Consider the following 16,703-nt stretch of genomic DNA (forward strand, 5'->3'; position numbering starts at 1 on the left):
TTTTTTTTTTTTTTTGGTTTTTCGAGACAGGGTCTCTCTGTGTAGCCTTGGCCATCCTGGACTCACTTTGTAGACCAGGCTGGCCTCGAACTCACAGCGATCCGCCTGCCTCTGCCTCTCGAGTGCTGGGATTAAAGGTGTGCGCCACCACGTCCGGCTGAAATATTTTCATATCTTTTTTTTTTAACTTTTAAAAAATTTATTCTTGTTACATCTCAATGTTTATCCCATCCCTTGTATCCTCCCATTCTTCCCTTCCTCCCATTTTCCCATTATTCCCCTCCCCTATGACTGTTCCTGAGGGGGATTACCCCCCCTGTATATGCTCATAGGGTATCAAGTCTCTTCTTGGTTTGCTTGCAATTCTTTATCATCGATAGGAGAGTTCAAAGATACAATAGTGCGGAATCACAGCAAAAAGTAGCAGAGGTGGGGCTCATTTTCTTTCTTTTGGTTGATGGGAGGGCTGCTCACTTGGGAGAGGTGTTTTCTTGTTTCTCACACAGAACATATTGATACGAGAAACCCTTCACCCCCACCGCAAGGCTTTGCCAAAGGGAAAAGCGTTGGGACACCTGGATTTATGACCTCGGGTTCACAATACAGCTGACTTTTAGAGAAAGAGGCTCCAAGAGGATTGAGGGTATTGGCAACAGGAGTGCTTGAGATCAGCTTTACTGAGCCACTCAGTTTTAGGATATAATAGCAAGTACCATTTGCAGTGTGCCTACTGTGGGTCAGCCACCTTGCATACCTATTTCATTTAGTCTTTACCTAAGCCATTTGGACCGTATTGTTCTTGTTTAAAGATGAAAAGCCAGAATCTATTGTCTTTTGCTGTAGGCTTACTTGAGATCGCTTGACTCTTTTGCCACGAGCTGAGACAGACGGGCGGAGATTACAAACAAGTCAATTTGCTTTCCCCAGCCTCATTTTAGATCTGATTTCCCCCCCAACCACCACCAAAGATTTTAATGCGCAGGCGCAGACTCTTCAGGTCTGCGTCTTCGGGACCGCTTGCGTAGGCCACGGTCGCCCTCTGCTGACGTAATGCGGAAGCGCGCTGAGCGTGAACGGTAAGGAACCTGAGGGCGGGGAGAGTCCTCTCTCCCGCTAGAGGGCGCTACTCAGCCCACAGAGTAATTTATTGTGCCCTTCTGTGAGGACTTCCTGTCTGATCTCGCTGATCCATACAGTGGCGTTCTCGAAGTCGCTGTAAACAAGAGGCGTGCGCCGACCCGGAAGTGGAAGCTGTCTCTCCGTTTTCTGTCCAACCGGAAGGAGGCCGAAGGGAAGTTGTAGCCATGACGGTGGCGGTGGCCGCCGCCGGGATCGTAATGGGTTCGGAGCCCGGTCCCGCGGAAGAGCTCGCTAAACTCGAGTACCTGTCTTTGGTGTCGAAGGTTTGCACTGAACTGGACAATCACTTAGGCATCAACGACAAGGATCTGGGTGAGCTGGGGGCGATCTCTATGTTGGGGTGGAGGGAAGCAGGAGAAAAGTGTGTGTATGTGTGTGTGTTTGTGTGTGTGTGTGTGTGTGTCTGTCTGTCTGTCTGTCTGTCTCGTCGTGATTAGGGCTCCGGGAACCTGCGGCGGTGGCCTCTGCTTGAGAGCCCTCCAGACCGAGCTGCTACAAACCATTTCTTAAAGCTGCCAATGAAGGCTAGGGCAGCCGTCTCTACCTGATTCCTGCTCCCTCCCTCCCTCCCCAAGTTCTCGGTGGCTAAACAGCTTTAATAACAGCAGCAGCCCTCACACAGATTATGGTGGTAATCATGGCCGATAGTTTTAGAAGCTCACGAGATGTTATAGGTAGCTCTTCATCTACGTTATCTTGTTTGGTCTTCGCAACCCTGAGGCAGCAGTCAGCTTCTACTTTGAGTTTGTGCTTTGCACTGTGTTCTTTTTTTTTTTTTTTTTTTTTTTTAAAGATTTTTATTTGTTTATTATTTGTACAGCACTCTGCTCCCCTCATGTGTGTGTGAATGCCAGAGGAGGGCAACAGATCTTATTAGAGATGGTTGTGAGCCACCATGTGGTTGCTGGGAATTGAACTCAGGACCTTTGGAAGAACAGTCAGTGCTCTTAACCTCTGAGCCATCTCTCCAGCCCCTTGCACTGTGTTCTTAATTACTCACGTATTTGTATCTATCAGACACTAGTCATTAGATTTTTAAGGGCAAACTATGACCAGGGAACCAAAACAGAATTTAAAAAATGCTAGGGATTCAAGTCATATGTACATAGATGGAGCCCTTATGGGGAAAAAAAATTTATATATATATATATATATATATATATATATATATAGAGAGAGAGAGAGAGAGAGAGAGAGAGAGAGAGAGAGAATTAGGAGTATGCAGGGAGCAATTCCGTTTGATAGGTACAGAATACTTCATTTGTTGTACAGGAGGGTTGAGAGATGAATGACAGACTGTCACTTGTTTTTCTTTTTTCTATTTTAGGTTTTTCTTTTTCTTTCTTTCTTTCTTTTTTTTTTCTGAGACAGGGTTTCTCTGTGTAGCCTTGGCTGTCATAGACTCGCTTTGTAGACCAGGCTGGCCTCGAACTCACAGAGATCCACCTGCCTCTGCCTCCCCAGTGCTGGGATTAAGCGCGTGTGCCACCATGCCCAGCTCATGCACACTTTTTAAAAAAAAATGAATGTGTGATGCCCTCAAGTGGAGGACACCAGGGAAGGGGAATGTCACAGAAGGGGTCAGGGAGAGCAGGGAGTTGGTAGAGGGCATGCATGAGGCTGTGAGGATCATCTTCAGTGCTACCAAAATAAATAATAAACTAACACAACAGAAACCCCGCGGCAAGCACAAACCGAAAGGGGCCACAGAAGTCAGATCTGGGACTTCAGATGAGCTGTTTCCTTATCTGTGAAATAGAGTGATATCTTTTCCCCAGGTTATCAGATGGCCCCTGAGATGTCTCTCAGCCAGGATATTTCAGGTCATGTTTTCTCCCAGCCATGGTTTTGAGCATCCGTAATCTGGAAGTCCGAAGTCTGCCCCACTTTGAGCTGGTACCAACATGGATCTGTCAGTGTGAATGTGCTGCTACCAGCTTTGAGATTGACTCTCTGAGTACAGTCTGCTAAGTATCATTTATTTTCTCTCTACCTTTCTCTAAAGGATTTGGTTGAAGTTCACATTACCCGGGTTCCAATCCTGGCCTTTATCAATTATTGCTTAGGGTGCTATTTCAGATATGAGGGAAATAGTCACAGCCTACTTAGATTGTTGTAAAAATCTTGGAAAAACAGTGCTTGGCAGACAAGTAAGGTTCAAGGCATTGTTATTAATTTGTAATTATTTGCTTTTCTTGAATGTCATCAGAAGTTAATGGCAGCCAGGCAAGCACCTTAACCTCAGGCCTTGGAATGTGGAGGATGGATGACTAGTAATTTTAAAGTCATACATAAAAAAATCTGAGGGTAAGGCCTGGCTCAGTGGCGCACGCCTGTAATCCCAGCACTCAGGGAGGCAGAGGCAGGAGGATCGCTGTGAGTTTGAGGCCAGCCTGGTCTACAAAGCGAGTCCAAGACAGTCAAGGCTACACAGAGAAACCCTGTCTTAAAGAAAGAAAGAAAGAAGGAAGGAAAATCTGAGGGTATGCATGTGCATGACACTGCCTCAACAACAACAACAAAACTAAATAAATAAGTATAATAAAGGCGTCCTATTAATATGACAATAAATATATACCAGAAAAAGTTTTCAAAGATTTATTTTTAATTACATGTATGTGTGCATGATTGTATGGGTATATATACATGTGTGTTGGATCCCCCTGCAGCTGGAGTTACAGGCAGTTGTGAGTTTTCTGATGTGGCTAAGGCTTTCTGCAAGCAGAAGTGCTCTTAATCATTGAGCCATTTCTTTAGCCCCCATGCCGGTATATTTATTTATTTTATTTGTTTGTTTGTTTGTTTGTTTGTTGGGTTTTTTTGAGACAAGGTCTCCCTGTGTAGCCTTGGCTGTCCTGGAGTCACTTTGTAGACCAGGCTGGCCTCGAGCTCATAGCGATCCGCCTGCCTCTGCCTCCCAAGTGCTGGGATTACAGGCGTGCGCCACCACGCCCGGCTATTTATTTATTTTTAATTAAAACATTTTACTGCCTAGAACTATGCTTCGTTGATTAAGAGCATTCACTGCTTTTGCAGAGCACCTGAGTTCAGTTCCCAGCACCTACATCAGGAGGTTCACAACCACCTATAGCTGCAGCTCCAGAGAATCTGATGCCCTCTGGCCTCCAGGGGGATCTGCAGCTATGTGTGCGTACTTACCATCTTAGTTATGAGACCATCACTGTTATGAGACAAGACACCATAACCAAGGTAACACTTAAAAAAAAAAGGGTTTAATTGAGGACTTGCTTATAGTTTTAAAGGGTTAGTCTGTTACCATCATGGCAGGGAGTATGGTGGCAGGCGGGCGGGCATGGAGAAGTAGCTGAGAGCTCACATCCTGCATCCTAGGCAGACATGCACACGCACATGGCCTGACATGGGCTTTGGACACTTTCCTTCCCCGACTGACATACCTTCTCCAACACACCTCCTCCAACAAGGCCACACTTCCTAATCCTTCCCAGACAGTTGCACTAACTGGGAACCAAGCATTCAAACATAGGAGCCTGTGGGGGCTCTTTCTCATTCAAACCACCAAGCTCACTCAGCTTGAAGATTGTATCATTTAGTAATAGCTAGCTGACTCCCCCCCCCACCCCCCCACCCCCTGCCTCCCCCAGTCAGGGTTACTCTGTGTAGCCTTGGCTGTCCTGGAACTCCCTCTGTAGACCAGGCTGGTTTTGAACTCACAGAGATCCACCTGTCTCTGCCTCCCAAGTGCTGGGATTACAGGTGTGGGCCATCAAAGCCTGGCTAGTTGCTAGCTCACTAGGCAGAGTAAATAAGAGATGTCACTAGATAAGAGAGTATGTGGCATCTGGGACAAATCAGTCTTTCCATTTTACATTCTAGAGCTCGGTTGAACATTTTGGAGTAATATCTTTTTTTCATATATAAAACACACCAGAACATACACGAACAATCTCAGCCATTTACATTTTCTTCCTTTGGGGCCTTTTCCCTCAGCCCACTAGTCTATTTCCACTCCCAGGAATGTTTTGTTTTATTTTGTTTTTTGAGGCACGGTCCCATTATACAGCCCTCTCTGGCCTGGAACTCACTAGATAGAGTAGACCAGGCTGGACTCAGACTCAGAGCTCAATCCTGCCTCTCCTTCCTAAGTGCTAAGATTAAAGGTGTGTATCACTATGCCTAGTTGTTTTGTTGTTGTTTGGTTTGGTTTGGTTTTTTGAGATAGGGTCTCTCTGTGTTAGCCTTGGCTGTCCTGGACTCGCTTTGTAGTCCAGGCTGGCCTTAAACTCACAACGATCCACCTGCCTTTGCCTCCCGAGTGCTAGGATTAAAGGCGTGTGCTACCATGCCCAGCTGCCTAGTTGTTACTTTTTTTTTTCTTGTTATTGTTGGTGGTGGTAGAGTGTGTGTGTGTGTGTGTGTGTGTGTGTGTGTTTTGTCCACATCTGTTTCTCTACCACTTTAGTGCTGTGCCTGTAGAAGCCAGAAGAGGGCGTTGGATCCTTGGAAACTTAAGTTACAGACAGTTGTAGGCCTCCATTTAGGTACTAAGAATTGAACCCAGGTCCTCTGAAAGAGCAGCCAGTGCTCTTAACTGCTGAGCCATCTCTCTAGCCCTGTTTTTCCTCTTTTAAGATGCTGTCTTTATTTTGATGTCTAACCTGTGTCCTGGTGCAATTATTGGTCCTGGGACACAAGACCCTGGATACCAGTACCAGGCTTTTCCCCGTCTTCCTTACGTCATTTTCAGCTATTGGTCAAGAACTGATGGAGGCTTCCTTCCCCTGGTGCTCTGTGCCTCCTCACTGTTTCTCTGACCTCCATGCCTAAATTAAAAGGCCTGGCCTTCATCTCCTCACAGAGGAGCATCACCCTCTTCTGGCTTCTGCAGGCAACAGGTATGAATGTGGAACACAGACATATCTAGGCAAGATACCCATACAAGTGAAGTAAAACATTTAAAAACACACGGTTTCTTCCTTTCCTCCAACTTAGATGGCAGTTTTTATTAAGACAGTTGGGTAACCTGATTAGTTTTTTTGTTTTGTTTTGTTTTGCAAGACAGGGTTTCTCTTGTAGTCCTAGTAGCTTTGTAGACCTGGCTGGCCTCGCACCCACAGAGATGGAGGCTGGCTCAGCTGTGATGAGCACTGCCTGCCTCTGTCTCCCAAGTGTTGGGATTAAAGGCGTGCGCCACCATGCCCAGCTACCTGATTATTCTTTTTAACATTTAAGACAACTTGTGGATGGCGTCCCCATTTAAAATTCCCATTTAAAAAAAAGTTTTTTTTTTTCATTTACAGCTGAATTTGTGATCAGTCTCGCTGAGAAAAATACTACCTTTGATACTTTTAAGGCTTCTCTGGTCAAAAATGGTGCAGAATTCACAGTATGTATATGTGAAGATTCTTTGTTTTCTTCCTTTTTGTTTTGATGTTGCTACTGAGTTTAAATTTAAATTTTGATAGGATTAAAAGATTTTCAAGTAGGAAGGAGACGATTTGTACATAGCAGTTAAGTAAGCCGTCAAATGTGTACTGTTGCCATGCTGGCTAGGGAGCCGGGTTTCCAGTGATATTTTTTAGGAGATCGCAGAGGGATTTCCATCAGTAAGTCCCTGAGGATGCTTACACGCTCACTCTGTGAATCAGGAGAACAAGAGTCTAGGTTATGGAGGTAGTTATTTATTTATTTATTTTTTGAGGTAGTTTTAAAAGATGGGAAATAAAATGGTCTCTGGGCATGGTCTAAGCCAACCTTCTAGTTCCGCGGCTCTTTAATACAGTTCCTCATGTTTTGGTGACCCCAACCATGAAATCGTTTCCATTGCTACCTCATAACTATAATTCTTCTAGTTATGAGTCATAATAATGTAAATATCTGTGTTTTCTGATGGTCTTAGGCCACCCCTGTAAAAGGGTTGTTTGACCCCTAAAGGGGCTGCGGGCCACAGGTGGAGAACTGCTAGTCTAAGTTACTGCTCTAGCCTCATGCTGTCCTAGGTTGACCTGTGCATTCTTGCTGTAGTAGCAGCCTTACCTGCAGCACAGCCTTGTCTTTCCCGTTGTGATGATGTTTAGTCACCGATGCAGAAGCTGACATGCCCTGCCTGTGCTTTCCTTCGAAGGATTCTCTTATTAGCAACTTGCTGCGTCTCATACAAACCATGCGGCCTCCAGCAAAGCCTTCTATTAGCAAAGGTAAGTAGGGCTCCCAGCTGCCCAGCTGAGCTGAGCCTCCAGAGGGTCTGGGTGGTGGCCTCCCTGTAAATTGCACTTTGCTAAGCAAGGGAATGCTCTGGTCACATTCTGAGATGTTCAAAGGAGGAACGACATGTTCCCTTCCCTTCCTTCATGGCACAGAGCTTCTGGAGGCTTTCATAGTCAATGGATTCAGACAATTAAATTGTTTCTAGTAATCATGTGATATATGTAGCAAAATACTATTTGTTTTTCATTTGCTACAAATCCAATGTTGAAGTTACTTTATTAACCAATAATAATATTAAATGTCTCTCTTAACTCTTTCATGTAAGATCCAGTTGTTAAACCCAAAACTGAAAAAGAAAAGCTGAAGGAGCTCTTCCCTGTCCTTTGCCAGCCAGACAACCCTTCAGTTCGGGTACGGATGCCATTTGGGGAATGTCTGCTCTAAGTGTGCCCTCTGTCCCTTTTCTTTGTGTTTGTCGTATGTTTTTCCAAGCAAGAGTATAAAAGGGTCCAGAGACTAATAGTCAGGGGACATGAGCTTGAGGACTCAGAGAAGCAGGAGTGAGGGACATCAGACAGATAGGAAGTGAATTAAGATTCTGACAGATGTCCAGGGTACAACATTAGAATTTTTTTTCTCTATTACATGTTAAAAGGTATAATTTTTGAAAAGTTTTCATTAAAAAAAATCATTTTAAGTTAGGTGTGTTGGGCTGAAAAGATGGCTCAGAGGTTAAGAGCACTGACTGCTCTTCCAGAGGTCCTGAGTTCAATTTCCAGCAACCACATGGTGGCTCACAACCATCTGTAATGTGATCTGATGCCTTCTCTGGCCTGCAGTTGTATATGCAGGCAGAGCACTGTATACATAATAATGAATAAATAAATCATTAAAGAGAAAGATAGGTATGTTGGTGAATCCCTTTAATTTCAGCATTTGGGAAGCAGAGAAAAGAGGATCTCTGAGTCCGAGGCCAGCCAGGTTTACATATCAATTTCCAGGCCAGCGAGGGCTACACAGAGAGACTCTTTCTCTCCAAAGAAAAAGAAAAAGAAAAAGAAAAGAAAAGAAAACAGCATTTTAGGAGGAATTTACTGAGTCTGAGTCTTTTAACCCCAAAGACTCAAGGAGAAAGTCCAGTGACAGAAGTCTTGGTCAACTTAATTAAAGCAAGCTTTTTTACCCATGTCCATGGGGTGCCTCCCCCTAAGGTGGTGTTCAGCAGGTCAGCATTGGACATGGGGAAGATAGTTTTTTATAGGTCAGGAGCAGGGCATTTGGCAGGCAAATAGATGGGTTACAGGAGCAAAACATAGCAAAGTGGTCATAACAACGTTTTGAAACTAAGACATGTTTGCCATTCCTGGAGCAGGCAGTACAGAACATTTGTGGTTAAGGTTGTGGGGGGGGGGGTGGGGGTGGGGCAAAGCCGAGTCTTTGAGAACCAGAGATTTAATCATAAACAGGAATGAGCCTAGTTTGTCTTTATTGTAAAATGGCTTTCAAGCCCAAGATGGAGGCAGGCTGGTTCATCATACTTGCTGTGTGCCAGGCAAGTAACAGTAAAGAGAGCAGATAAGGTTTTGCTGCCTTTTTGCAGATTATATGCTATTTTTGGATGGAGAGTAGGAAATTAGCATGTAAGTAGCCTGCCAAGTGGGAGAGAGAGATGGGCAGTAAACAAATGGGTGTCATTACACCCTGGTGTCTACAGGGGGTTGGTTCCAGAACCCCCAGGTACCAAGGTCTGATGCTCAAGTTCCTCAGACACAATGGGTATCACATTTGCATATAGCATGCGTGCATCCTCTTACGTAACATCATAGGGTGCCCAGTACAGTGTCCGTGCTGTGTAAGGAGCTGCTGGCCTGTATTTATTGCTTAGGGAGGCAAGGAAACCTGTAAACACGCGTGGGGCTGAGTCTAGGTTATAGACCTTGTCAGTACAGAGGGCCAGTAGTCTGTGTCACAGTGGATACCAGTGAGAACTGTGGAATGTAATTCAGGGATGCAGAAAGGATGTTGTTTTTAAAAAGTTTTGATATCCAGGGCTGGAGAGATGGCTCAGTGGGTAAAGGTGCTTGCCATCATGCCTGACAACCTGAGTTTGGTCCCAGGACCCACATCATGTTGGAAAGAGAACTGACTTCCATGGGTTAGTGATGTGAAGGTGGGCAGATTTTTTTTTCCTCCTTCTTATCACTTTGCTGATCTCTGACCCTACAGACCATGCTGGATGAGGAAGATGTGAAAGTCGCTGTAGATGTCTTGAAAGAACTGGAAGCTTTAAAGCCCAGTGCAGCAGGCCAAGAAAAACAAAGAGAGGCTGAGCACAGGTTTGTCCCTTACGTCCGGCTCTTTTGCATGTTTAGAATACTAGGACAGTTGAATTTTGTGGACCAGTTAAGCAAACCATGGGGCGAGTGTGTAGCCTTTTAACTGGCTGTGTACTAGATTGGGTTTTATTGCTCCATGGCAAAAGTATTTATATTACAACTGCTAAGATGCTCAGAACTTAGAAATTGGAACCGAAGGAGGCCAACTACGTGTGTAGCCTGAGTCATTACTGGCCTGCGGGGGGGGGGGGGGGGGGGGGGGGAATATGGTGATCATTGGACCTCCTGCCCAGTTCAGCAGTTTGAGGGCGTCTAGCTTATACACAGTGGCTCTGTCCTGGGTGCTGTGGATGCAGAGGTGATATTGGGTAGATTTATTTTTCAAACAGGTACTTGTTGATTTATTAGGGACAAGACAAAGAAGAGGAAGAGGAGTCGGAGCCGAGAACATGACCGAGACCGGGACCGGGACCGGGACCGAGAACGAGACAAGGACCGAGAACGAGATAGAGAACGAGACAGAGAGCGAGATAGAGAGAGAGACCACAAGCGGAGACACCGCTCCCGCTCCCGGTCACGGTCCAGGACCCGGGAGAGGACTAAGGGGAAGTCTAGATACCGGTCCAGGAGCAGAAGCCAGAGTCCCTTCAAAGTTCCGAAGGACCGGGAAAAGTATGGGGAGAGGAATCCGGACAGGTGGCGGGATAAGCATGTGGACCGTCCTCCTCCTGAAGAGCCTGCCATTGGGGATATTTACAATGGCAAAGTGACCAGCATCATGCAGTTTGGTTGCTTTGTGCAGCTGGAGGGCCTAAGGTAATGGTTGGTACTTTCATGTCAGTGATGGGCGTAGTGTCTTTTACTGCTGAGGTTGGGGTGTGCGTGTAAGTGTGTTCACATTCTAAGATGCTATAAATAATTAGTTAATTCAGTATGCCAGGGTTCTTAGAAAATTGGACTTCTTGTTGGTTTTTTTTTTGTTTGTTTTTTCGAGACAGGGTCTCTCTGTGTAGCCTTGGCCGTCCTGAACTCACTTTGTAGACCAGGCTGGCCTTGAACTCACAGTAATCTGCCTGCCTCTGCCTCCCAAGTGCTGGGATTAAAGGCATGTGCCACCATGCCCAGCTAGTTTTGATTTTTGAGATGTAGTCTATCTTCCATGGCTATCCTAGAATTCTCTATGTAGACCAGGTTAGTCTCAAACTCAGAGAGATACACCTATCATCTCTGCCTCCCAATTACTGGGATTAAAGGTGTGTGCTACGATGTCCAGCCTTTTTGTTGATTTTTTTTTTTTTAAGGGTCTTGGGTATACTAGACAAGTTCCCTGCTACATTCTTAGCCTTAGATTCTTTGATTTATTTACTTATTATATATACAGTGATCTACATGTACATTTGCATGCCAGAAGAGGGCATCAGATCACATTATAGATGTTTATGAGCCACCATGTGGTTGCTGGGAATTGAACTCAGGACCTCTGGAAGAACAGACAGTGCTCTTAACCTCTGAGCCATCTCTCCAGGCCTGCCTTAGATTCTTCTTAATTTTGAAATGTCCCAGAGCCATTTATTCCTTCCTCTGCCTTCAGGAGATCTCTTTGCTGGTTGTGACTGTTGAGAATTGATCTCTCCCTTCCCCTCAGTCAGTATCCTTTCTTTGGAAGGGTGGTAATGCTAACACTATATCATTGTTTGACTAACTTCTTGGTGCTCCTCTGTGAGCTTAAGCCCCTTCCTGCTCCTTCTTTTTTCCTTCCGTGTGTGTGTGTGTGTGTGTGTGTGTGTGTGTGTGTGTGTGTGTTATTCGTGTGTGCATGTTCCTGTGTGGCAGTTAGCCAGCTGGGCCATTTTCCCTTAACCTTAGGAAACAAAGTCTCACCATTGTAGGCATTGTACGCAGCCTCAGACTTATGTATCCCAGGCTGGACTGGAATTCATGATCTTCCTGCCTTGCCTCCTGAGGCAGAGGTTTCAGGCCTGTGATGACCGTTTTGTTCAGTTCCAGCAGGAGTAGAGCTCAGTTAGGGAAAAGGCATGTTGAGGCATATTTCAGCAGTGTCTGACTTTCTCTCAGGAAGCGGTGGGAAGGCCTGGTACACATCTCTGAGCTCCGGCGGGAAGGCCGAGTGGCCAATGTGGCTGATGTTGTGAGCAAAGGCCAGAGGGTCAAAGTCAAAGTCCTGTCCTTCACTGGGACCAAGACCAGCCTGAGCATGAAGGTGGGTGAGACGTCTGTTGCCACAGCGGATGACCCAGGGTGTGTCAGAAGACAGGAAGTGAACAGTGTCGTTATTGTACCTTAGGATGTGGATCAAGAAACAGGAGAAGATCTGAACCCAAATAGACGTCGAAATCTGGTCGGGGAGACAAATGAAGAGACGTCAATGCGGAACCCAGACAGACCCACTCACCTCTCCCTCGTCAGCGCGCCTGAAGTAGAAGATGACTCTTTGGAGCGCAAGCGGCTCACCCGAATCTCTGACCCGGAGAAGTGGGAGATCAAACAGGTTGGGGTCTCAGTCACTCAGCATGCAGCATGGTGGTTAGGGGTGTGGGACTGTGGTGGCTTCTGTCCACTCCCTGCTTGTATGAGCCAAGTTATTCCACCTAGTGCAGTTCAGTGCACTTATCTGTCCACCATGGCTCCATGGTGATGGAAGTGTGCCAGATGCTGTGGCGATAAGGGAAGTCACTGGTAACCTTCCCTAGGGACCCTGAGCCCATGCCTTCATCATCATGTTGTGCTGGCCCCTAGGGATGGGCTGTGTGCCTCACTTTGACTTGGATGTGCTGGGATTTCCCTGTGAGAAATCGCTCGCTGGAGTTTTGATCCTAGCTACCGACCTTTGTTACAAGTGCCACCTTCTGCCCTTCCCCAGATGATTGCTGCCAATGTGCTTTCCAAAGAAGAGTTTCCAGACTTCGACGAAGAGACCGGCATCCTCCCTAAAGTGGATGATGAAGAAGGTAGCCCGCCCCTTGGATTAGCTGGATGAGGGATTGGGAGGGCAAAACGCTAGAGTGGGCCACCTGCCTCTGCCTCCCAGGGCTGAGATTAAAGGTGCACACAACCATGCCCGGCTAGAGTGAGTGAGTGGTTGATTAAGTGTGTGTGTGTGTGTGTGTGTGTGTGTGTGTGTGTGTGTGTGTGTGTGTGTTGTGTCCTGCATGAATGTAAATTCACTCTGCTTGTGCAGTGCTTGAGGTGGCCAGCAGATGGCCGGAAGTCAGATTCTCTGGAACTAGAGTTACAGAGTGCTGTGAGTTGCCATGTAGGTGCTGGGAATTGAACCTGCATGGATAGTTTCTCTGCAAGAGAAGTGAGTACTCTTTACCTCTGAGCCACTATCCAACCCCTTAATGTTTAAATGTTTATCTAGGGTGACACTTAGGGTGACATTTCGTTTGTTTCATTGCCTTGGAGTAATGGCTACTTCTTTTGGTGGGCTTTTAGATGAGGACCTTGAAATTGAGCTGGTTGAAGAGGAGCCTCCGTTCCTGAGAGGGCACACCAAGCAAAGCATGGACATGAGCCCCATCAAGATCGTTAAGGTGAGATGCGTGGGCTTCTCCCAGGGAACAGCCCCCAGCTTGTTTTCTTAAAGCAATGGTACCAGCCTCAGCAGGATTCAGGCCTCTGGTTGGTAACCAGGGTCTGTGTCTTATAAGTGGAGAGTGGGGGCTTGGGGATTTAGCTCAGTGGTAGAGTGCTTGCCTAGCAGGCGCAAGGCCCTGGGTTCAGTCCTCAGCTCTGGAAAAGAAAAAAGAAAAAGGAAAAAGAAAAAGAAAGAAAGAAATGGAGAGTGGGTCAGCTCTGTTGCTCTGCCTGCTTAACCTCTGTGTCATTGAGAGAAAGCTGAGATAGCGCAAGTGCTTGCTTGACTATTATTGCTTCGTTTAGGTCTTTAGGGCTTAAATCTTTGGTGTCCTAGAGGGCAGAACTGCAAGAATGCAAACCAGAATCCTTAAAGTTTTTGATGTGGAAAAGATCTGCTAGCCCAGCAAGCCTACATAAAGCTTGTAATGGTGGTTTGTTTGTTTTTGAGACAAGGTCTTCCTGTGTGGCTCAGGTTGGCCTGGAACTCTCAGATCTCTACCTGCCTCTGCCTCCCAAGTGCTGCTGGGATTACAGGTGTGCGCCCTACACCCAGCTGTGATGCGCTGCTACAGTCTCCAGGGTTCTGCTCACGTGATCTCATGCTGCTTGTGCTGTTAGTGATGGGGATTCACTCACTTTTAAGAAGCACCTGATGGCGCTGGTCATCAATTCTGTATCACTGAAGCACCCATATTGGTTGGAATTGTAGTCCTTAGGGTTATACAGAATTCTTTTCCATTCCTTCTCCCGCCCCCCCCCCCCCCCTTCTTGCTGTGTGTATGCCGTATGCATATTTACTCGTGTGAGTACGGGCAAGTGGCTGTATCACAGTTCACACGTGTGGAAGTTAGTGACAACTTGAGGCGTCATCCTCATCTTGCACCTTGTTTGAGACAGGGTCTCTTGTTTACCGTTTGCGTACACCAGGCTAGCTGGCCCTTGAGCTTCGTACATGCTTCTGTCCCGCTTCCTATTTCACTGTAGAAACATTGGAATTATACAGATGTGCACTGCTGTGTCTAGCTCTGAGTGGCTCAGGTCCTCACATTTGTGGGGCACAGTGCTCTACTCACTGAGACAACTCCTCAGTGTCCCTCTTTGTTGTTGTTGATTTTCTTTTGTCTTTCAGTCAAGGTCTTGCTGGCTTGGTACCTGTTATGTAACCAAGACTGGTGTCTGCACACACCTTGCCTCTCTCTTTTCTTCTGTCCTTTATGCATCTAAAAGTAGCATCATCCCTCGTTCTAAGGGTTCTCATCATGAAGACAAAAGTTCTTACGCTGATGTCTAATTGTATGTATGAGTTACAGATGATCCATTTCTTTCACGTAGCCTGAGACATTGATGTGAACTTTATTCCCTCTCATGTTTTGGATGACAGTAGTTAACCATCTGCCCTTCTGTATTTTTTAGACAGTCTCAATCTTGTCACCCTGGCTGGTCTGACACTCACTCTGTAGAGCAGTCTGACCTTGGAACTCACAGAGGTCTACCCACCTCTGCCTTCCAAGTGCTGGGATGAAAGGTGAACAGCACTGCCACCCGGCTAACCCTCTACCTTTTCCAAGATACTCAGCACTTGCTGCTTTTTCTCTGTGTCTTAGAACCCAGATGGCTCACTCTCCCAGGCAGCCATGATGCAGAGTGCCCTGGCCAAGGAAAGGCGGGAACTGAAGCAGGCCCAGCGGGAAGCCGAGATGGATTCTATACCCATGGGACTCAACAAACACTGGGTTGATCCCTTGCCTGATGGTAAGGCTCTGGAGTGTGGCCCTCTTTAAAGAATAAATCTGAGGCTTGTGTATATATAACACTTGACACTGCAGATACAAAGTAAAAATTTAGGCTCAGTTTCCCATTTATTTATTTATTTATTTTTAATTTTTCGAGATAGGGTTTCTCTGTGTAGCCTTGGCTGTCCTGGACTTGCTTTGTAGACCAGGCTGGCCTCAAACTCACAGTGACCCACCTGCCTCTGCCTCCTGAGTGCTGGGATTAAAGGCGCGCACCATCACGCCCAGCTCAGTTTCCCTTTTAATTGTAACCTGTTCGTAGATGCTTTTATTTAAAAGCATATATATATTTAAATATATATATATTTTTAGCCTGGTGGTGGTGCTGCATACCTTTAATACCAGCACTTGAGAGGCAGATGCAAGAGGATCTCTGTGAGTTCGAGGCCAGCCTGGTCTACAGAGAGAGTTCTAGGACAGCCAAGGCTACACAGACACCTTGTCTTGAAAAAACAAAACCAAACCAATTTCTTTTTAAAGATTTATTTTTTATATGTGTTTGTCTCTGGATAGGTATATGCTGTGTGTTGTGTGTGCGTGTGTGCGTGTGTGTGTGTCTGTACGTGCCTGCTTGCATGACCACCTGCATTCTGAAGCTAGAAAATGGTGTTGATTTCCTTGAAGCTGTTATAGGCAGTTGTAACAAATTTTGTTTGTCTTCAAGAAAGCAGCAACCAGATCCTTTGGAAGAACAGCATCAGCTCTTAACCACTGAGCCATCTCTCTAATGCTTTAGTTTTTTTGGTTTTTTATTCCTGACAGGGTTTCTCTGTGTAGCCTTGGCTGTCCTGGAATCGCTTTGTAAACCAGGCTGGCCTCTTAACTCACAGTGATCCACCTGCCTCTGCCTCACAAGTGTGTGCCTCTGTGCCTGGCCAATGCTTTAGATTTTAAACAGTTGTTTACACTAAGTGTTTCAGTAACCTTAGTGAGATTATTAGAGTGCCTGAGTTTTTCCTCTAAACAACTTTAATACTTTTATTCCAAAGATAGTAGAGTGGAGATGTATCTCAGTGGTAGACTTCATGAAGCTCTGGGATCAATTCGCAGAACTGGGGGGAAGAGTACAATGTGGCCGGATGACGTTGCCCATACTTATACTCCCAGCACTTTGGAGGCAGAGGCAGAAGAGTTAAGAGTTCAAGGCCAACCTGGAGGGTAGCGGTGTAAATCTTTAACCCCAGCACTCAGGAGGCAGAGGCAGGCAGATCTCTGAGTTTGAAGCCAGTCTGGTCTACAGAGCGAGTTCCAGGACAGCCTCGGCAACACAGAGAAAACCTATCTGGTGGGGGGGTGGAGTTAAGGCCAGCTTCATCTACATTGGGACAACTTGGGCTGTATTAGACCCAGTCTCAAAAACAACACTCAAAGCAAATGATAGTACAGCCTTTTATGTATATAAGTGTATGCTTGAATGTGTGTGCACATGCCATGTGCATACAGGTGGCCTTGGAGGCCAGGAGGGGGCATGGGATCTCCTGGAATTAAGACTTACATGCAGTTGTAATCCATCTAATTTGGGTGTCGGGAACTGAACCTGGGTCTTCTACAAGAGTAGTGAATGCTCTTAATGGGAGGGCCATTTTTCCCAGCCCTTGCTTTATTTTTTCCTTTTTGCTTTCTTTTTAAATGTGTGTGGGTGATGTGC

General features: G+C 46.1%; 1 protein-coding gene across 1 annotated transcript in view; it reads left to right on the forward strand.

The window, feature by feature from the left end:
• The first annotated feature begins 1,266 nt into the window (after window positions 1–1,266).
• The window catches only part of Dhx8 (DEAH-box helicase 8), a 33,876-nt gene continuing 18,439 nt past the window's right edge, over window positions 1,267–16,703 (forward strand). The window contains exons 1-11 of the mRNA XM_051158713.1: window positions 1,267–1,452; window positions 6,420–6,505; window positions 7,244–7,316; window positions 7,652–7,737; window positions 9,553–9,662; window positions 10,071–10,478; window positions 11,739–11,883; window positions 11,968–12,171; window positions 12,544–12,631; window positions 13,119–13,216; window positions 14,867–15,014. Coding sequence (XP_051014670.1) covers window positions 1,305–1,452; window positions 6,420–6,505; window positions 7,244–7,316; window positions 7,652–7,737; window positions 9,553–9,662; window positions 10,071–10,478; window positions 11,739–11,883; window positions 11,968–12,171; window positions 12,544–12,631; window positions 13,119–13,216; window positions 14,867–15,014 — 1,594 coding nt within the window. The 5' untranslated portion in view covers window positions 1,267–1,304. The remainder of the gene's footprint in view (window positions 1,453–6,419; window positions 6,506–7,243; window positions 7,317–7,651; window positions 7,738–9,552; window positions 9,663–10,070; window positions 10,479–11,738; window positions 11,884–11,967; window positions 12,172–12,543; window positions 12,632–13,118; window positions 13,217–14,866; window positions 15,015–16,703) is intronic.

The sequence above is a fragment of the Acomys russatus genome, chromosome 16 (genome assembly GCF_903995435.1).
Source record: "Acomys russatus chromosome 16, mAcoRus1.1, whole genome shotgun sequence".
Taxonomy (NCBI): domain Eukaryota; kingdom Metazoa; phylum Chordata; class Mammalia; order Rodentia; family Muridae; genus Acomys; species Acomys russatus.